Raw genomic sequence first — 19,981 nt, 5'->3', positions numbered from 1 at the left:
CTTGTTCCCAACAGCTCAGTGACTAACAGCAAGTAAAACGGTATACTAGTTTAAAAAACAAAATTGTACTGAAAGGCACTGAGCACACTGCATGTTTTCCAAGTATCTGCAAGGTTACTTGGCTTGGGTGTCCAAATCAGAAACGTGTTTTTTTTCTTTTAAATCTGGCAATCAGATTCTGAAGTGTCCACAACCCTAGCCATTATAAATAATTTGGTACCAAGAAGCCTACTTTAGGCCACCATTATAGTATTCAGAATCCCAACATACTAATTTAAAACTTGCATGAAATTGTAAGCAAAAATATTGCTCACAGTATGATGAATCACAATTTTATTCCCTCTTTATAGACAGATACATTTTATACAGTTTAAAGCAAATGACCCTACTGCTGTTCTCACGCAGAGCTGTGCTGTATTAAGAGGTAAAAAGGAAGAGAATTAATCTGTTTTCCCTCAGTATATGAATGTTGCCAGCTTCTAAAGGGAGGACGGTGTATGGATTCAACAACAGTTCTCATGGAGAAGCTCTGGTTAGGCCTGGGTACAGCACCACGGCTGTTACAGCAACCAAAGCTGCCATCACAGGCATCCAAGGCCATTGTCTCTGTGTGGAGAGAAAAAGAAAATCAATATCATATTTGTTCTAATTCATGCTAATCAGTTTACCCCGTGGTTCCTGAAAGTCCTGAGTACCTGTTGATAGTATCGCTAAAACATTACCCATGAGCCCTATCACAGGCTAGTCCTGACTTACAGGTTCACAGTAAATCATGTTTCTCTGGCAAAGAGAACTCCACAACTCTTCATGACTGAGGATCATCAGGAGAACTTTGGGCAGTTCCAGATTTCCAGCTTCATTACTGCACACACCTCAAAGAAATCGGCTATTACACATGTGAGGGCTTAAGGTGTTCAGAACATCGCTTGTGCCCAGTAATCACCATGAGACACAAGTTTATGCAGCACTGACATCTTTAGCTTAGCTTTTCAGTGGTTATTTTAACTATGAAGTTAGTCTGTAGCAGACCCTTACAACATCATTTCTCACAGACCGTCCCAACATTTCATGACAACAGTAGCATTTGGAGAGGAGGACACATTGAGAGACGTTAGAGGAAAAGGCAAGCTGAGAGTTCAGAATACAAACCAACCACCTATTTCTCATCTTTTTTTCCCATCTTCGTCATAGCAATAGTGAGAAAAATTAAAGCTTTTAGAGCCAGAGAGGAATTTCTTAGTCCATGAATAGGAATCAAAGCTTGTTGATTTTTATTATTTTTTTTAGAGGCAAACTCTTCATTTGTCATAGTTAATTAAGCAAGTAAGTTTTCTTACAGGCCCTAGCATGACAGCATTGTGCAAAAGGTAGCCCATTTGCTGAAGACAAACTGAGATCGAGTTAGGCGAGGCACATTCAGAACCAGTTAGAACAAAATGCACTGTTAGGATTCAAGGAGCCACACAGACGTTAAGTGATTAGTTGATTGCTCAGCTCGTCAGTATCCACAGAATGGCATATTAAATGAAGGGTTTGCTTCAGGTAAAGAAATACCTGTGAGCATTTCACCATGCACTATTTTATACAGAAATGGCACACACAGGTGAGAGGGACAAACATACATCGACTGAACAGTAGTGCTTGTACCTTTCGCTACCACAATGGGCCGTAACACCAATACAGGAAAGCCAGGATTAGGCCGATGAATACGGCTGGGACGGGTTGTAATATGGAAGGCTAAAGAAGGGAAGGGATATTAAAAATCACTTTGTGCTATAAATCAAATCAGGTAAAGATGATTTAGAGAGGGGAAAATAAGTCAGTGAGTTTTGTTTTAATTGAAATGTATTAAAGACATCTAACACAATACAGCATTATCTAGTCTGGTATACAAAGTTAGTACACCGTTCTACTCCAGGAACAGGGATGTTTAAAAATAAAGGGAAGTAAGCAGAAAATGTTCTAAGAAACCTCTTGTCACAACTTGGAATTTAGCACTCAAAAGCAATACAAATCTTAAACTGATTTGCCTGTATCTCATTTATAGTTGGTTTTACTTTTTCCAAGTGATAGGAAATCCCATCTGGATTTCTTAAGGCAGAAAGACTCACACCAGATGTTGAATTTTTCAGCTACTTCTTCATTCCTTGCAAGTTAGCCTTTCCCATTTTGCATCACCAGCCTCCAAAAAAACCCCAGTCTTTTTTGTCTGTTAGTGAACCAAGTACAACTACATCCACAGGCAAAGTCAGCAGCTCAGACACTTCTGTGAGACTGTAACATGCCTGTACAATCAGCACGAGGTTACGATGAACCAGGGAAGTTCATTTCTATCAGAGATACCACAGAGATCAGCATCTCTGGCAGGTCACCAGCCTTGTGACCGAATGCAACTCCGAAAAACCTATCAAATGCTGCAGCTGGGCCAAACTGCCAGCAGATAAGACTGCAGGGTTCATTTAGCTTAAGGCCTCATTAGAACCATCTACACATTTTCTTAGCTATGTTCAATTAGGTGTAAGCTTCTTTCCTCCACATTCTAGATGGATAGTCTCTATCCTTAATATGATGAATTAAAAGTAAAAATGGACCTAATTTATTTTTATGCTGTCCTTGGAAGACATCTCTTCTTTGTATCTTAGCCTATATATTCGTGCACACACACAGACACACAGAGGTTAAGTTCAAACCATGCCAAATATTTTCTTAAGTAGTTTTTTGTGCTGAAGCTGCCTTGATTTTTTTTTCAGTCAAATAAACAAATTCATGTTTAAAGACTTTCTGAAACATTGTGATTCATAAAACGCTCATCCTGCTAGGAATTTGTAGACATCACTTAATCATAGAAGCTCCAATATGGTTCAAAACACAGGAATCTTACAGGTCTCTGCCACTCAATTCAAATTTGTTTTAATCAAGGCATGTATTTAATAGACAAATTATGTGTAACTATCAAAGTCATTTTCATGCAGGATTATTTTTGCATCATTGGAGCCACACACCAGAGTGCCACCTTCCCACAGAAGGCATAATGGTAGAAACAATCAGAGCAGTGTTCAAAAAAGTGCCAGAAGTTTCAGTCAACCAGAGCAGCTAATGTTCTCAAATCATTCACATATATCTGTCATATAAAGCACATCAGGAAATAATCAGTGACTACAAGCATGCAAGCATAAGTAGTACATCACACTGCTAAGCATTTCAGAACACACTGCTTTTAAAGTAAAACTTAACTGTAAAATATAGTATTTAAATGATATCCCAAATGGAGTACAGAAGCTTTGTCTTTTCTAACGTTAGTTCACTGAACAATTCTATGGATTTATTTTTTTTTCTGAAGTTACACACATTCATGGCTATGGCATCTTGGCAAATGAAACAGGTGATAAATATCCACCACATTATGTTAAATTACCTCCAAACAATGACATTTCCCTCCACCATGAACCTATCAATCTATAACACATCTCTCTATTGTTGAGGAGCATTTAATTAGGTGCTTCATCAGAAATGCCCACCTGAGAATATGAATAAATAGCACGCTCAGATACACGTGGGCTGCTAAAAGGAACAAATCCCACAGTGGGAGGTCACTTTGTGGGACGCTGTCCTTGGAAATGAAGCAGCAGATAATGATTCCAGCGTAAGCAGATAATGGTACTTGAAAAATGTTACCTTGGACTCAGCCCAATATCCATGATGCTTCAAATAATCCACAAGATATCTCTTACGTTACTGATTGTGAGTAATGCTTATTTGAACAGCAAGCTTGTCCTGCAGGGCCTTATATGGCTGGATGCTCTTCATCATACCCTGACCTGCAGGTTTCACGTGCTATAACTAACTTCTTTGGAAGCTGATTTTGGCAACTGCTGCAGTTCCTGATTTCATTTAAATACTCACCTCATTCTTCCTAAAGTTTCCCTTACCTCGGAAGCTTTTCCACTTTCATCAGGTGCTCCAATTCCCTCCACAGTATTTCTTCCCTCTCCTATCCCCCTTTTTCCACTCATCATATTAATCCTGAGGTTAATGTTTTTAACAGACCAGAAAAATCACACATTCACAATTACTTCAGTGTGATCTCTTCTACTAGAACAGGAGGGCTTTGGTTGGTTGTTCTTGACTTTTGCCTATTTAGCAACTTAACATTATCTGAGCATTTCAGAAGAATTCTAAGCAGGGAACAGGCTTTTTTACAGAATTGTAACATCGTATTCCTGAAAACATGGCTGAAAAAAGTGAGAAGGGCGTTGAATTCTTTAAATCTTTGACAGTTCTATTAGAGGTTTACATTCAGTAATTAGTGAAGGCAAGAGTATTCACACAAACTTTGGGCACCTAGCAGCCAGCTGACTTTAGAGGATGGTACCTGCAAAACTTTCTTCACAGCCAGAGAAAGTGTTCTCAAAGGCATCTGTGATCCTCCTGGTTTTTACTGTCCACTACAGGAGTTGTTTGCCCTGCACTGACCATAGAGGCAGTACAGGAAGATAAGAGACCAGCCATCCCAAGGTAGTAAGTTATTTAAAATAAGACTATGACCACTTCATGACATCTCTACCACACCCTTCACGTTTGGAGGATTTCAGAAGTCTTAGTATAGAAAAAAAGTTGTCCCTGGCTGTAAATTCCATTCTAACAATACAATCTCTCAAGTTAATTGCAGCAGAAAAGAGTATTTTCATCAGTGAGTAGAAAAGACAGTTCAACTGTGCTGTTTAAAGCATGAGCTGATCAGGAATAACCATTGTTAAGAAGCATGAGCAAGAGTAAGGAGGAAACATCTGTTGTAATAAACACTAATAAAATAAAAGCATCTTGAAAAAGGTTGCTTAATTCATTTGGATACAGGTTTCCCAGCTATTTCCCATGTATCATTCTCTGAAATTAAGAAGTTTTGCTTAGTTCTGGTTCACGAGTATTTAAGCCAGATGTTCTCAAGACAGCAGATACGTAAGACCATATTTAGAACTGTCACACAACTGTAAATTTAACCATAACTGTAACAGTGCAATGACCTGCAAAACTGCAGAGGCAGTACCAGAATGGAATTTTGCATATAATATGGTACACAGCCTTTAAAAAAACAAAACTGTCCTTTTCTATTTGATGCTTATGTGCTCCCTCAACAGAAACTGCCAGTCTCATAACCCTATTTCCCCACACATTCTGTACAGACTTACGTTGTTTCCTTTTTCTTGTAGCAGCTTCAGATTCTCTTTACATTGTTTGAGCTCTTCTGTGAGCGACTGGTTTTTTTGTTCAGCCACCTCAAACTTGGCCTTCAGCTCTGAGAGCACAGTCTGTGTTCTTTCATACTAAAGAAAAAGAGAAAACAGTCTGTGGACACCTGGACACCCAACACATGCTTACACTTGCTTAGCTCTCCTCTTCCTTTCCTGGCTTGCCTTGGATCTTTGGGATTATTTTCTTTTTCTCCTAGAGGAGGATTTTTGTTCCTGACTTTGAAGGGCTACGATTACTAAAAGCAAGAAAATATGAAGTAAATGCAAAGCCTTAATTAATCTCTCCCATATCAAGCAAATACTCATTATCATATTGGAAAGGACTGTAAAGATGATGATGAAACACCAAGAAACAGGGGAACAAGGAGTCCTGAAATAGTGAGTGGTCTTACATCCAGGCTGTAGATTAAATACACCAAACAAGTGCAAAAATCAACACTCTATGAAGTAAATCCAACCCTCTTCCCACATAGCAAATTCAAACACAGGAGTAAGAAAGGCATAAAAAAACATTATTCCTAACTTGCATAATTCTCAGTGAGGGTCAAATACAAACAATACTGGGTGAACATGTCTCATGTTCCTGCAGTATGGGCAGCTTTTTTCAGAAGCTCACATCCAATTTTTCTATAGATCACCAGCTTTCCAGTAGTCCTCATGACAGACTGGTAAGGACAGAACCAATGACTCTCAGTACTGGCATTTGCCATTACTTTAAAAGATCAAGCATGTTTACAAAGACATCTGATTACAAGAACATGGACTAACAAGACTGGCTTTTCCAAATTCTGAAAACAGTGAGGAATGTGACATGGATGAATTAATGACAAAGCAAAGGACCAGAAAAGAAATTAAAAGCAGCAACCAGGAAGAACTTCACTCAAAATGCCCCATAGGGAAACAAGTAATTGTGGGAGACTATGGCCTTCCTCCAGACATAGTCTTTAGAGGCTACACAGATGAAATGCATGCTCAAAAGCATTAGCTTTTCTTTATGGACTTGCTAATCATCCTCAGCAGTCCAGTGATACAGTACGATGAAAGGAGACCTTTGCAAAGAATGTGAAGTCCTGTTGTTCAATGAAGAGTTTAAATCTAACTAGGAAGATCACACTGACTAAAAAGAATTGATTTTGACTTATAAGAGTTAATGCCACTCTATACTACAAGGTTCCCTGTCTGTACACCTTAAAAGTAAATTCACTAAGGTAACTAAAAAAAATAAACTGTAGGAAGTTTCCAAGACAAAGACAAATAACTTGACCTGAAATATTCCCTTTTAGATTTAACCCCCAGTTTATGTGTTGTTAGCTACCATAAAAGTATGAAAAGTTTTCATTACCAGAAGTCTTATATTTTTCCTTGTCTTTTAGTTTACAGGTCAAAGTCACCAGGCATTCTATTTTCTCAAAACAGAAATTATGCTTTATGTTACCTCTTTCTGAACATCTTTTGCTTGACTCTCAGCTTCACTGAGTTGGCTTTTCAGACTAGCTGCATCCCGTTGATGTTTTTCTCTCAAAGATCCCATCTGAGTTTCAAGTTCCTTTCGAGACATTTCAAGAACACTGATATCGCTGGTTAGTGCTAAACTCTGTTTCTGAGAGCTGAAAAACAAAATCCAATTGATTCCTCATGTGGTTTAAATTTAAACAAACAAGATCATTTTTTTTTAAAGCACTTCTCATCCTCCAAAGCTTCACACATTTTTATTTACTATGGAAATATAAACTTAGAGCAATAACAGAAGTACAGATCATCGTCTCCCTGTACAAAACACTGAGACAAAAGGCTGGCCAAAGTCTTGCTTTGAAATATATGTGCATAGCTTGGTGTGTATAAATTATCATAATTTAAATATCTTATAATTCATAATTGTGTTTCTTATTTTACTTTTTATTATTCATTAAGTATTTATTATATACTCCAAAATATTTTGACAGAAATTCGCAATGAGAAGTCTGTCAAGTGTTTCATTTATTCACCTACATGCTGCTTTGCATATTCCAGTTGCATAAGTTAATAGCTAGTATAGTTTTCAAGTGTTTAGTACAATTGTGTAATAGTCATATAAAGTTATAAATTGAGCCATTGCAAACTTCAGTGTAATAACCAGCTTGGGTTAATTTGTGCCTGTGCAAGGCAAACAAAAATATGGGTGAGCTCTTGCACTGCCTCCACTATGCAAATCCTGTATTTGCTCACTTGACCTTCCTTATGAAAAATTACAAGTGGAAATCAGAACATGGAATGAAAAAGATATGTCTGAGTCTTTTAAAATAACCCATTACTTCTAGAAGTGTATTACTGTGGGAAATTTCTGTCTTCTCAATCAGATCTTACAAAAGTGAGGAAACCAGAAGAAAAAAAAAGTTATCTAAGCATGATGGTAAAATTTAGATCTACAATAAAATGAAGTTGCTGTCCCATATTTATGATGTGTATTAATGTTCCAATACCTGAAACTGAAAAACATTAGTATTGGCAAACGAAGGGATAGGAGGGGAAGTTACTTCCATGTAGAGGTTTCAGATACTCTTTAGCAATGCCATGTTCTCCAACAGGGAAAGAAATACAGTAAAATACTCCCACACTCTGAGATCCCTCCCAAGAGATACTATGGTGCTTGTGACAAAAAGATTTGTATATTTTTGTTAAGCAAAACACAATACAGAACACTCTTTCTGCCCATCGTTGCTATTTATAATGTGACAGGCTTCCATGAGACACACACTCACTGACAGTAATTTTCCAACCCTGAACGCTGAGAAAATTTCAGGTTAGGAAACCTACTCTATTTAGTGTAATTTAAGTAGAAGGATAATTGCTAAGTCTAAATGCCTCCACAATACATGTTTCCAAGTCTTTATTAAAAGCAGCAAAGTAAGTCAGGTTACCTTATGACAATGTAACAAGACTGATAAGTGATACAGAAGCGCTTTCAAAAAAGAACAAGATAGCTTGGTATAAACTAATTTGGCATCAAAGCGTGTTCTGCCCAATGCTATAATATAAAAGCAATTCCAGTACATTTATTGAAACACCATCAGGTGTTTAGTACCACTTTGAGGAAGTAAAAACAACAAGGAAAAAAAACCCTCTTCAGGCACTATGATACCTTCCTGGACAAACCCATTGTGTCCTTACCTAGAAAGCTCCTTCTCTTGTCGCTGAAGTTCAGATGTAAGCGAAGTATTTTCCTTCCTTAGTCTAACACATTCAGCTTCCAGAGCACTCCACTCTGCCTTCAACTTTTCAAGTTCACCTGCAAGGAAGAAAATTTAATTAAATCAAGTAAAATTAGTTCACAACAGCTTCAAGTATCACCAGCTAATAAATCGAGGAGAAGCTGCTATCAGTCATAAATATCAAATATATTTTATTCCAAACTTGTCACATGAGTTCTCTCACAAGCACCTGTAAAACATGCCTGAGACATCCTTTTAAACAAGTACCTTTTAAACGAGTAGCCTCTTCCTTCTGCTGATCCTCACACTGCTGACATCTGAGCTGAAAACTGGCTTGCAAACTGACAATTTCTTTTTCATAATCTGAGGCATCCTTCCTCCACCGCTCCAGTTCCGCTCGCACTGTTTGCAGCTCATCCTGCAGTGCAGAAATATCTGTATTTCGTTCTGATGCTGCTTTTTCTGCTACTTGTTGAAGCGACAGAATCTCGTTCTGAGCGCTGACCAGTTCATCTCGAGCCCCTGAAAGCTCATTGTCCTTTTCCTCACGGAGATTCTCGATATCTTCTTGTAACCTTCGCAGCTGAGCTGGAAAGCAGACATTAATGTTACTACTTGTTAAAACTGAATTTGCTGAAAACTCTGAAAAAATATAGCTCCCTTTTTCAACTTGTTGCCAACTGTTGTGTCAAGAGACACGTACGTGGCGCCATGTATTATGGAGAGTCAGAAGAAACAAGAATTACAGTTGGAAAACTGTATGGAAACAGAGTGCAGCACCAACAGCTGGGGAAAAAAAACCAAACAAGTAGAGTACAGAGGAAAGGGAAGCATGAAAAAGAACAAAATTGTAGTTAAAACCCTGACTTATAGAAGCAGGGTGGGTTTTGCTCAGTGCTTTTAGTTTTCCTTTTTAAAGAACACATAGCAGAGTTCACATGTATTTAATCCATTTTTAACACAGGAAAAAGCAATTAGCAAATTAATGAGCTACTCTGAGAAAAATACACATTTCTTAACATGACCTGAAAACCTAATATACGATACTGTAGAAGGTCAGAATCACACATTTGAGGTTATATGTTTCAGAAGGGCAAAAAAGGACAGTGGAAAGCATGGGAAAGATAATCAAGGCTGAGTAACCTTCAGATTTCTTGTATTTATTTTTGTTCTCTTGATCCACTGTAGAAGATGACACTGGGAATCTGAGTGAGCTGTGCTGTAAACTGATACAGCATAAAAACCATTTGAGAGAGACTTGCCCTTTGATGACACGTACACTTGATGTTTTTTGGTAGCTGCATATACCATAGTATAGGTTGAACTCATATACAGGCAGAGTCTAGCTGTTGGCTGAAGAAGAAAATTTCTTTCCCTTGTCTAAACAGGCTCCAACAAGATATGTAGCCCATTAGATAAAGAAAAGAACCTCTGAATTACCCAATTCCACATTCGGGAGGAGAAAGACTGTATGGGCAAAACCATGACAGTTACTATATATTGTAATACATGAAGCTGGTACTGGCAGCATTGAGTTGATTCCACTGCAATTGTGTGTAAGATGAACCAGTCTATCTGTTCCACAACAAAGGTATTTGGTGCATGATGGATTTTTCAATGTGAGCAATGTGAAGTTTACTACAACATAATTTGTTTGGAAACACTTTCTACAGGGTTATACTAACAGAGTAGCAAACAAAATAGAAGAGAACAGCCCAACAAAAATACAACACATTAGTAATTGCCTTCCCATGTATCCTTACATTTGAAGCCTTGAACCTAACTCCTGCTTCTCTGTAATGGCAGTGTTCCAAATATCTTTTTCCCTTCCATCTGCATTGTGGATGAACAAGTCTCCCTTTAAACGTTCAGGTGTGAAGTCAAGCATGACATACCAACACATACAAGTGTTACTAAGATTTGGTGGACTTGCAGAAATCATTTACACAGAAAAATTACTACCAAGAATATTCTGTTTGTTTCTGAAGCACTAGATATAATTTGAAAGGGCAGCTAGAAGGAAAGCTTCATTGCATCCCTTATTTATGTAAGCCATTACCTCATCTGAAGTGAACGCTTCACTTTTCTGGTAAAATAAGTAATGACAAGTTATTTGAATCTCCTTGCTTTACCTATCTGTTCATCTAGAGAACTTCACATGTTGAGACAGAATCTCAGTTCTGTGGCACCTTCTCTATGACAGACATATAAAGCCATGTATAGCACTGGCTGGCCTAAAACATTAATTTCATGAAAACAGACTAAGAAGCATTACTGTATGCCAGGATTTTTTTTGCTGTTATTGTTTTCCCCACTACATCTAATAAGGCTGCCAAGAGAGAATCCTGACATCCTGATAACTTTTTCCAATATGTGTCACACCCTAAAAGCTGGGGAAGCAGCAAGCATACAACAAACATCAGAATGTTTTGAACTACAATGAAGAGGAGGGAACATAAGAACCCTTTGAGAAGGGTTCAGAAGACAAAATAAAGTACTAAACTAGCAAGAGGCATCTTGCAGTTAAGTTTAGATCTGTCAAGTTTCCCCATCAATTATCTTTTTGTGAGGAGGGAAAAAACCAACCCCCTAAAAACCCTATTTCTTTTTCCAGCATAGAAGTATCTACCAAATCCTGATTTCTCACTTCTGCTATAGTGCTTCTACTTGGAGAATTTTCATTATTAGAAGGACAAGGTTTAAAATTTTAAATTGCTCCTCTTGTTCTCAAGATGAGAATTAAGTGAACTCCTCTTTCTTACAGGGGCAATGGCAGAAAATGTCAATATTCTTTGCTGACACACATATAAAGAGTGTAACTGGTAGATGACAAATACCACATTCCACAAAAAGATTTAGTACATGTAAAGTAATTTGCTAAAGCTATTTTGATTTCCTAAGTGAGGGGGCCTGTCAATCCATCTACCTTCCAACCATTTTTAGGTCTACACCAAGTAATAAGCTGACAAAGATACCAAGGTATGAAGCTCTTAAAAGTTTCATGCCAATCAACAGCTGGATAGACATTCAAACTAATGCTTGCACTAAGGAATAATTTAACCCTTACTGATTGTAAGGCTAAACTGCTTTGTACACCAATGAGCTCACTCACATGCACAGGCTGACAAATTAACCTGATGCAGAACATATGAGAGAAGTTACGTTGGCCTGAAAAGAGCATGATTGGTCATACTGATTTTTCAAGAACTACAGACAGCATTTCTGTAGCAGAAATTTTACTGCATGGCCTGAGGCTGAATGCAGATCTGTAGTGATTAAAAATTTATTTAAGAGGATTCTACCACTGGAGTGAAGAGATTGAGTAGCACAAAAATACTTCTGAGTGGTCTGAAGATAAAAGTCACATTAAGAATTTCTAGATGATTTAAAGCCAAGAAGGACTGGAGAGAGGACAGAGAAGAGGCATCTGTTACACATTGTGTCTTTTGCAATTCCTGAGTTATGATTAGAACAGTAGGAATTGACAGGAAACATTCCACATTAAAAAAACAAATATATGGTGAAAGAAAGCAGACTGAAAACATACATTCAATTAATCTTTTCCCTGATTAGCACTTTTGATGCCATGGGAACAGCTGAACTTAGATATTTTCCATAAAAGTGAGGTAAAAACCAGTAACTTGTTACCTTGCAGAACACAGATTTGCTTGTTAGATTCTTCAACTTGCACTCGATATGCTTTTCTTTCTTCTTCCAATAGTGCTGTAAATGAAAGTGAAAGTGTGCCCCAAAGTGTTAGAAATATTTCAGCTGTGCAATTCATTTTTGTCACAACTTGTCCTTAACTGAAAAGATTAAAACAATCATATTATTTCAGTAAGTTATCAAAGCTAGTAACTGTGTAAGTAGTTTAATAAGAAGTTAATATGAAGACATCATTCCATTATTGTGGTAGTATTACAATTAATTAGAGATTAAAATAATCTGTTGCCTGATCCAAATACTCTGTGTGCTAAATGCTAACTGGTGTGAGAGAAGGAAAAACCACTGAAGACTATGTAATTAAACTGGACTACAACATTTCCTGTGAAAAACAACCCCTAGTTTTGCTGAGGATAATGATACAGCTACGTACTGGACAGGATGATCTGAACTGAATACATTAAATCATGTGCTTTATCTGACCAAAATATGGATCAATAAATATTTGTAGATTAATGTATGCTGTAAGGATGAAATATCTGGAGTTCAAGTATGCATTCAGTAGTATGAAAAGATGTTGGTTTACCTTGAATGTAAAAGTCAGAGCTCAATCAGACTGTTTGGGGAAAAAAACAGTTTCTGATGTTCTGTGCAGGAGATGTGAATGCTATGAAACAAATATATCTAACAGTCAAAAAACTTGGACCCCCTTTTAAGACTACCTGATCAGTACAATTTCAATGGATATCCTATACAACCAAGTTGATCTGGGTCTCACCTTGAAGTTCAAAGCACTTTTGTTTACTTGTCCTAGCTAGCTCTTGGGCTTCAATCAGCTCCTTGTGCAGTTGCTGAATTTCTTGCTTAGCCTCAGTCTCTGATTGTGCACCCTGCAATTCATCTGATAAAAGAACATTTTCTTTAAATCATAAGTCTGTACAGAAGTTTAATTTGCACTGCCATGCGATGACCGGCAACTTTTTATTCAAATAATCCAAAGTTAGTCAAAGTAAACCCAAAATTGGGTTAGGTATTAGCAAAAAATAGTAATACATTTTCAAAGGAGGAAAACAAACACAAATTTTAAAACATTCATTATATACAACATGCAGTAGGAAACAAAAAATAACAATCAAGCATTAGAGTTTTTAAAAACACCGTGTAGATTGACAAGGCTTCCTGGATTGACAAAAATGAATGAACAAAACACATAAGGATCTTGACTCTGTTTAAGAAGGAAGCTACTCTAACCTTCACTCCTAGCACACGCTTCTCAGCAAGAATCCCCTGTCCCCTGCCTCCCAAGGCCACCCTCCCACAGCCCCGCTCCTAACCGCACGTACCAGCCTGGGCAGGCAGCATACCAGCACACAGACAGACCCAGCCTTGTACTGAGGCTGTGTAATGCCACTCAGCTGCAAGAGATTATGCAAAGAACTGCTACTACGTGGTTTGCTACTTCCAACTGGCTTGCTACCTGCAAGGCTTGGCTTCCCCCTCTCCCTCTATGGACAGTAACTACAAGGAAAGTAAAAAAAATATAAGGAAGTTTCCCAAAACAAAAGTAAGAAAATAAAGAGAAATCCACCCTCCTTATTTCAATCAGTGGTCTAGTGAATGCCACGCTAAATGCTGACCTTGGATTTTTTTCCCCTAAGTCTTTAACATGATTAAGTATCTATGTGTGTTATTTAAACTCTAATTAAAACTATTTTGCTCTTCCCCGCAAGTTTTGTGTTAGCTAAAACGCATATTAAATACCTCTTGGGCTGATGAGAGATAACTGCAGTCACAGTATAACTAAATAGTTTTAAAGATGATGTTTTTGCAGAAAGGAAAATTAAGTATTTGTAACCAATAGCAGTGTCCTCTAAAAGGCACACACTAGAAACTAGATGCAGTAATGAGGAGGAAGACAATGTTGTACTTGCAGGTATGTGCAAGGCCAGAAACTGGATCCAGGAAACTAAATTCATTAAATTTTCCCTAAGTAGCCTCTGTGCAGAAATAGGTTTTTCCATAAGCACAAACACCACTAAAGCTATAGAGGGCTAAAACTCTGTATTAACTCAAGTGAGAAAGGTAAAAAAGGGAAATCAGTGAACAAAGTTCAGTTGGACATCACAGGAGAGGGAGAACAAAAAGGCAGATGTAGCTAACTGGTTAATAAACAGCTACCACTATAGAACATGTGGATTTTAGATAAAAGCACACTGCTTAGAATAAAAACCTGAAAAGATAAATTACTCTGGCTGTCTGGACCTTTCACTAATACAAAAAAACCCAACCCAAAATAAGTTATCATTTAGTTTAGCATTATACTTTTGACATTAACATTTGACCATATAAGTCACCAATAGATAACTTTTTAGTTTTCTTCATTAAAATAATTGTTTGATCAAATCATACTAAACTCTTCATGCTGTATCCCTGACAAAAGGGGCTATGTTTGTCCTATCCTTACAGTAATGAATTGGTGGGATCACGTAGTGCTGAGGGCACACATGTGCTTCTAGGCTTTCTCAGAGGAAAATTATGAGAGCAGAAAGAACAGAGAGGACTACATATTTAATCCAAATACTTTCTTTTGTAGAGTTTCAAACCAAGTTTCACTTTACTGAACATGTTTTGTTCTTAGCTTCTCATGGATAAAGACTTGGGGCAATTAGACTTTCAACACTCCTTAATGAGACTGTTCAGAAGAAATGGATGAGGAAGTTGACAAATTGTGCTCACATCATGTCTGATAAAGGAGCAGTGTCCCAAATCCAACAATAGACACCCTAAATGAACTTTCTGGTGGACAATATTTTCCAATCTATGAAAGGACACATCATAAAAGATAACACTGCTTCAAAGGAGATGAGGAACTCAACTTACGGGACAACATAATCAGTTTAGCAAAGGCACAATCAACATTAAAACTCTTTCCTACTCCAATGCAATAGGGGAATTTTCACATGCCTGACATGCTTCTAAAGGAAAAGCCAAGAACAGCACAGGAAAATAAAAGCTTTTCAGTCTTACCCAAACTGAACATTTCTTTAATTCTTGTGCTAACTCTAGTTTTGGAAAAAATTCCTTAGTGAGTAGGATTGCTCTAGTTATAAATAATAAACCTACCAAGTATCAGGCTTCAAATGCCCTTTTAAAGCAAAGTCACATCACAACAACCTGGTTTGAGAATCAATGTAAAAGGCCCCAATTAAAAAGTATTTGAACAATTTCCAGAAGTATTCAGCATGGGACTAACTGTTCTCAGAGAAATCTAAGGAATTCTATCATTAATTACAAAAAGGTGCCAAAAAAAAAAAGTCACATGCAACAGTTTGAAAACCTTCATTCACATGTGGAAAAATTAAATGTGTGATCAGACTGAAAGGTTCTTACTTAACACCACTTTGTTTCATACACACAGAGTTCTCCCTTAACAAAGATTTAAAATTGTCCAAAAAAAAAAAAAGTGATCTGTACAAATCGTTCCCAAACATGTGAAAACAGAGATGATACAGAACCACATGCTGGCTGTGGTTTTAACTGATCCCTTATCTGTATGTGCCTGCCCGTGGAAGAAGATCTAGGAGCAGGCTGGTATTTCTCCAAGTCTCACAGTAGGACACTTAGAATTTTGCAGAATTTCTCAGTTTATTCAGGTGACTATTTTCAGGGTACTCAAGTGAAGTCAGATGAATAACTAAAAGCCTGAGTTTTCTTAAGCTTCCTAAGAGCCACATAAACTATACCAGACATATTTAAAGTAAAACACTTGGCTATTGCAACATAAAGCAATGATTCCCAAACTTTCTAAACCAATAGACCACTAATGATTCTCTAAATCTTTTATGTGAACTACCACTATTCAGCAAACCCTTGACTGGAAACACTTTTTATTCAGATTGCACAGATTGGTCTTGTAGTTACTACAGTAATATAAAGAACTTGGTAAGAACAAATTATTAACCTTCCAATAATGCTTATTGTTTCTTTCCACCTGTTTAACATCTTCCTGATTTTAAGTTTGCAGTAAGTAGTCACATACAGCATGTCAAGATAGAAGCACCCAGGGAGCTATTATTACTAGCTAATAAAGTCATTTACCTTGTTGGCTCTACTAATCTGTGACAGGTTTTCCCCTTTGCCTCTCTGCCAAATTCTGACTTGCAGAAAGTTAAAACAAATCCTGAATGTGCTCAAAGTTTACTGATGGAAAATACACTTGGAGGAAACTACAGTGATTACAAGTCTCGTAATTTTCTTGTTCCATTAGTTTGTTTTGTGAATTCCAGCAGTTAAACAAAAGGAACACTGCCATTTCCAGCAGCCATTTCCGCATTCCAAACAGCTGCCAGAGCAGAAACGTTCTCACTCTTCCTTAATTATCTGACTGCATAGCAAATCCACTTGAAAATCTCTCTGTGGCAAATCAGATCCTTTTTAGGGCAAAGTGAGACATATGAAGTAGCTCTCTGAGAAAACCTCCAACAAAACAGCAGGTTTACAGGCTCTCCATAGAGATTATGAGGTCAAGTGATTCATTCTACAGGTATTTTTTAATGGTTTCGTAAGAACAAAATAGGAAGGACCACAGATAACACAAAGAGTAAAACAGTTATTCCAATTCTTTTAGTTAATTGCAGTATGCAATTCAATAGCAAACCAGTCTACACAAATAGGGTTGTTGGGTTGTTTTACTTATTCACAAACTGAAGTAAGATTTATATTTGCTTTTCAACCCATCAGGTGCAAACTAACAGAAGCATTCCTGACAGTGATGGAAACTACACAAGTAAAACCTGGCAATGCTTAAAACAAGTTAGTGTTGGAAGGATCCCTCCTCCCCACCTACTAGCCCTAACTTAAGTGTATGCTGAAAGTACTTATAAACTATTTGAAATTACAATATACAAATTCCTAGAGCTGATGAGTGCAGAAACTAGCTTTAAACACAAATTACATGTATACTAATACATAGAAGTATGTGTTTATATCACACCACCCAAAGAAATCATTATTTGTATTTAAATGCAACTCTTCCATACTAACATGATAATAACATTTGAATTTCAGCACTCACTTCAATACACATTTGATAGAAAACAAATAAACAAAAGGATATCTATACAAATTATACATCTAAAGTTACAAAATTAAATTTGTTTACCTTTTAGAAGAGCTACTTTAGCAATAGGTTCATTTAGATCTTGATCATCCATTTGGGCATCTAAAAAAAAGAACAAATAACCCACATCTGTCAAAGAGCAGGTAGACTGCAGGCAGTTTTCACATGTGCATTCTTAAAGAGAAGCTTTTACGTCCTTCTCACATTACAACAGTTAATTATGAAATCACAAAATAGACAATACTGCTCTAAGCTTGTATCTGGCTCTGCACAATACACACCTTCTCTGCTGTTTTAGAAAACGCTTGTGATTAAGTGATTTAATTCAACTCATTAGATGTTACAGAATCCTCAGTCAAATGCTTACCTGTAGTGTCGTCACTGCTTTTTTCCTTGCTTGGACTAAGTGTATCTGACAAATCAGATTCTTTGACTCTTGCTTGACTCTCTGTAAGAGACAAGGACAAACCAATTACAATTTACAATCAATAAATGCTCTGCTCAGACTCTCAATCGGATTCTGTACAGCAATTTATTTAACTACTGCTAAATGTCAATAGAAAGCAGCATAGTTGAAGAAAGGCATAAAACCTGGTGGTTGCTTATGTCGTTGCAAGTTTGGGTTAAAATGGATTCAGCATCACCAGTCATTAATCCAGCTTAGCATCTAACAAGGGATGCAACTGCTTCATGAACAGCTTGAACTTTTGTTAAAGCTGTATTCTTGCCAGTTGGAACTCTCTGCAAAAGCTGATTCAATCACGGAACAAATAAGTAAAGAAAACCAGGACAATGCAGATACTGTAACACGTCAGAAAGAAACTGTTGTGAAGAATAAAATTGTGCTTCAATGTTTAGGACAAATAAAATAATAGCAACAAGCCTAGTATACATGGTACTGTTAACAAAAATGTGTGGTATGAACCTGTGAAGAATCACAGCAATACAAATACATTAATTTCTAAAAAAAAAAATCAGTTCAAAGTGTATTAAGAGAAGGCAGTCCATGTCCTTCCACCACAGAATACCTTAATGAAATGTCTGTTCATACACAACTCGCCACATTATTACAAGCAGCTTAGAGAAGCCACAGAGTTGTTTTCTGTTTGATTTTTTCGTCAGTTCTGGATTTCTTTTCATGGGAGACCAGACATTTTCAAAAGGTGAGTGGACTTAATTATACTAATACATTGTTTCCCACATGGAAGTATCCCTGACTCAGAATCTAAATTCTTTATGACACCACAATTTTTTATTTCTTTTAAAATAGCCATTCTGGTTTAGTTCTGACAAATCCATTAAACAAAGGCATAACACATCTAGTGTGGGCAAACCAGTAACTTTGTCAGCGAGGAATCAGCATGTAGGTGAGGTTATATATACCAAAGTCTTTTCCTGCTGACTCTGCAGAGCCTTGGTTTGATACATCACTGCCCACCCACAGATTAACAGAGGTCTCAAGTTCCAGGTAGAGAGATATATTTAAAAAGGCATCATTACATGATTCTCAGTATACAGATTTAATTCTACCACATATATGCAGAAAGGCATGATGAAAACATATAATTTCTTCACACATAGTTACTAAAGATGCACCAAAAAAAGAACAAGGACATGGGAAGATGTACAGCAATAAGTGTGTTATACCAACAGGGTTAATACATGAAAACACGTAAAAAACCAAAGGAGTGGTGAGAAAGCTTTCATGCATTGCTTTGTCAAGTGAGGAGAGAACAAACAGAACTAAACATCCCCAAAATGAAAGAAGCAGAAAATGAAAAAAACCTTTGCACTTACATGGGGAAATGAACAAGATAAACCACAGTCAGGTTAATAGGAAAAAAAACAGTTTTCTTCATCTAATAGGAACAGTTTTCTATTTCTGCATGCCAGAATAACATCCACTAGTACACCAAACAGAAGGCGACAAACTCAAACAAAGCAGCTGATCAAGAGCCAGATTCTTCCTATCTTAATGTAACTGAAATCACTGCGGGGGGAGAAGGGGAAAGCACCTGTACACCTGAAGCACACTAGGGGTTCAGACCTGGCTGCTATTCCAAACCTATCTCACATGATTTCAAAGCTCATTATGACTGGAGTAGTTACAAACTTGAGGTTTCAAGGTGGTTCTCTGCTAAAACAAAGACTACTTCTCTATTTTTTAGGAATAGCATTTCTAACCAGTATCTAAAGATGTTACACTACAAAGCACTTAGATCTATCATAGAATCAGGCTCACAAGACTGCAATGAAGGCTGCAATTATCACTAAAATAACACATTCTTTTTAAAGTATTAAGAGAAGTATATCCTAAAAGCCTCACCCATGTCGTTTACGTTAGCGGCCAATCCAGGAGTGCTATGCTGAGCAATATCTGCATCCCACTAACTTTACCATATCTGGTCATACACAGAATCACAGCTTTCTTGCTCCCTGTGAAACGGGAGGAACAGTGCAAGTTCCAACCGCTGAATTAATTCTCTCTCTCCCCACCTCCTTCACATATTCCCCCTCCCACCCACCCCTGGGTATACCAGCTTCTTCCTCCCTCCTGTCCTCCTCCCCCTGAAACAAGCAACAAGATTTAGGCACTAAAGGAAAGATTCTACCTCTGAAACAGCACAAAGTCAAAGAGAGAAATGGCTTAAAAACCTGCTTCCTATTCTGGAACCAGTCTCATCAGCACAAAACTCTTTCCTGCACTATATTATTTCTCAGCAGTTGTCCCTATTTCCCATAATAAAACTAAGCTGAATAAA

General features: G+C 37.3%; 1 protein-coding gene across 5 annotated transcripts in view; it reads right to left on the bottom strand.

Moving 5' to 3' along the window:
- Positions 1-316: 316 nt before the first annotated feature.
- SLMAP (sarcolemma associated protein) overlaps positions 317-19,981 on the bottom strand; it is a gene marked incomplete at its 5' end in the record, with an annotated part of 80,577 nt that continues 60,912 nt past the window's right edge. For 2 of the 5 annotated variants that reach the window (XM_084269640.1, XM_084269637.1), the window contains 10 exons: positions 538-606; positions 1,648-1,737; positions 5,187-5,321; positions 6,685-6,856; positions 8,397-8,514; positions 8,705-9,025; positions 12,086-12,160; positions 12,879-13,001; positions 17,262-17,321; positions 17,587-17,667. In XM_084269640.1, the coding sequence (XP_084125766.1) occupies positions 1,654-1,737; positions 5,187-5,321; positions 6,685-6,856; positions 8,397-8,514; positions 8,705-9,025; positions 12,086-12,160; positions 12,879-13,001; positions 17,262-17,321; positions 17,587-17,667 (1,169 nt within the window). In that variant the 3' untranslated portion in view covers positions 538-606; positions 1,648-1,653. Of the gene's footprint in view, positions 607-1,647; positions 1,738-5,186; positions 5,322-6,684; positions 6,857-8,396; positions 8,515-8,704; positions 9,026-12,085; positions 12,161-12,878; positions 13,002-17,261; positions 17,322-17,586; positions 17,668-19,981 lie in introns of all 5 variants that reach the window. The other 3 variants (XM_084269636.1, XM_084269638.1, XM_084269639.1) reach the window with 2 other exon arrangements.

The sequence above is a fragment of the Gallinula chloropus genome, assembly GCF_964237585.1.
Source record: "Gallinula chloropus genome assembly, chromosome: 12".
In the NCBI taxonomy this organism is placed as follows: domain Eukaryota; kingdom Metazoa; phylum Chordata; class Aves; order Gruiformes; family Rallidae; genus Gallinula; species Gallinula chloropus.
Note: the sequence above shows the minus strand (reverse complement) of the source record. Positions and strands in the feature narration are given on the sequence as shown.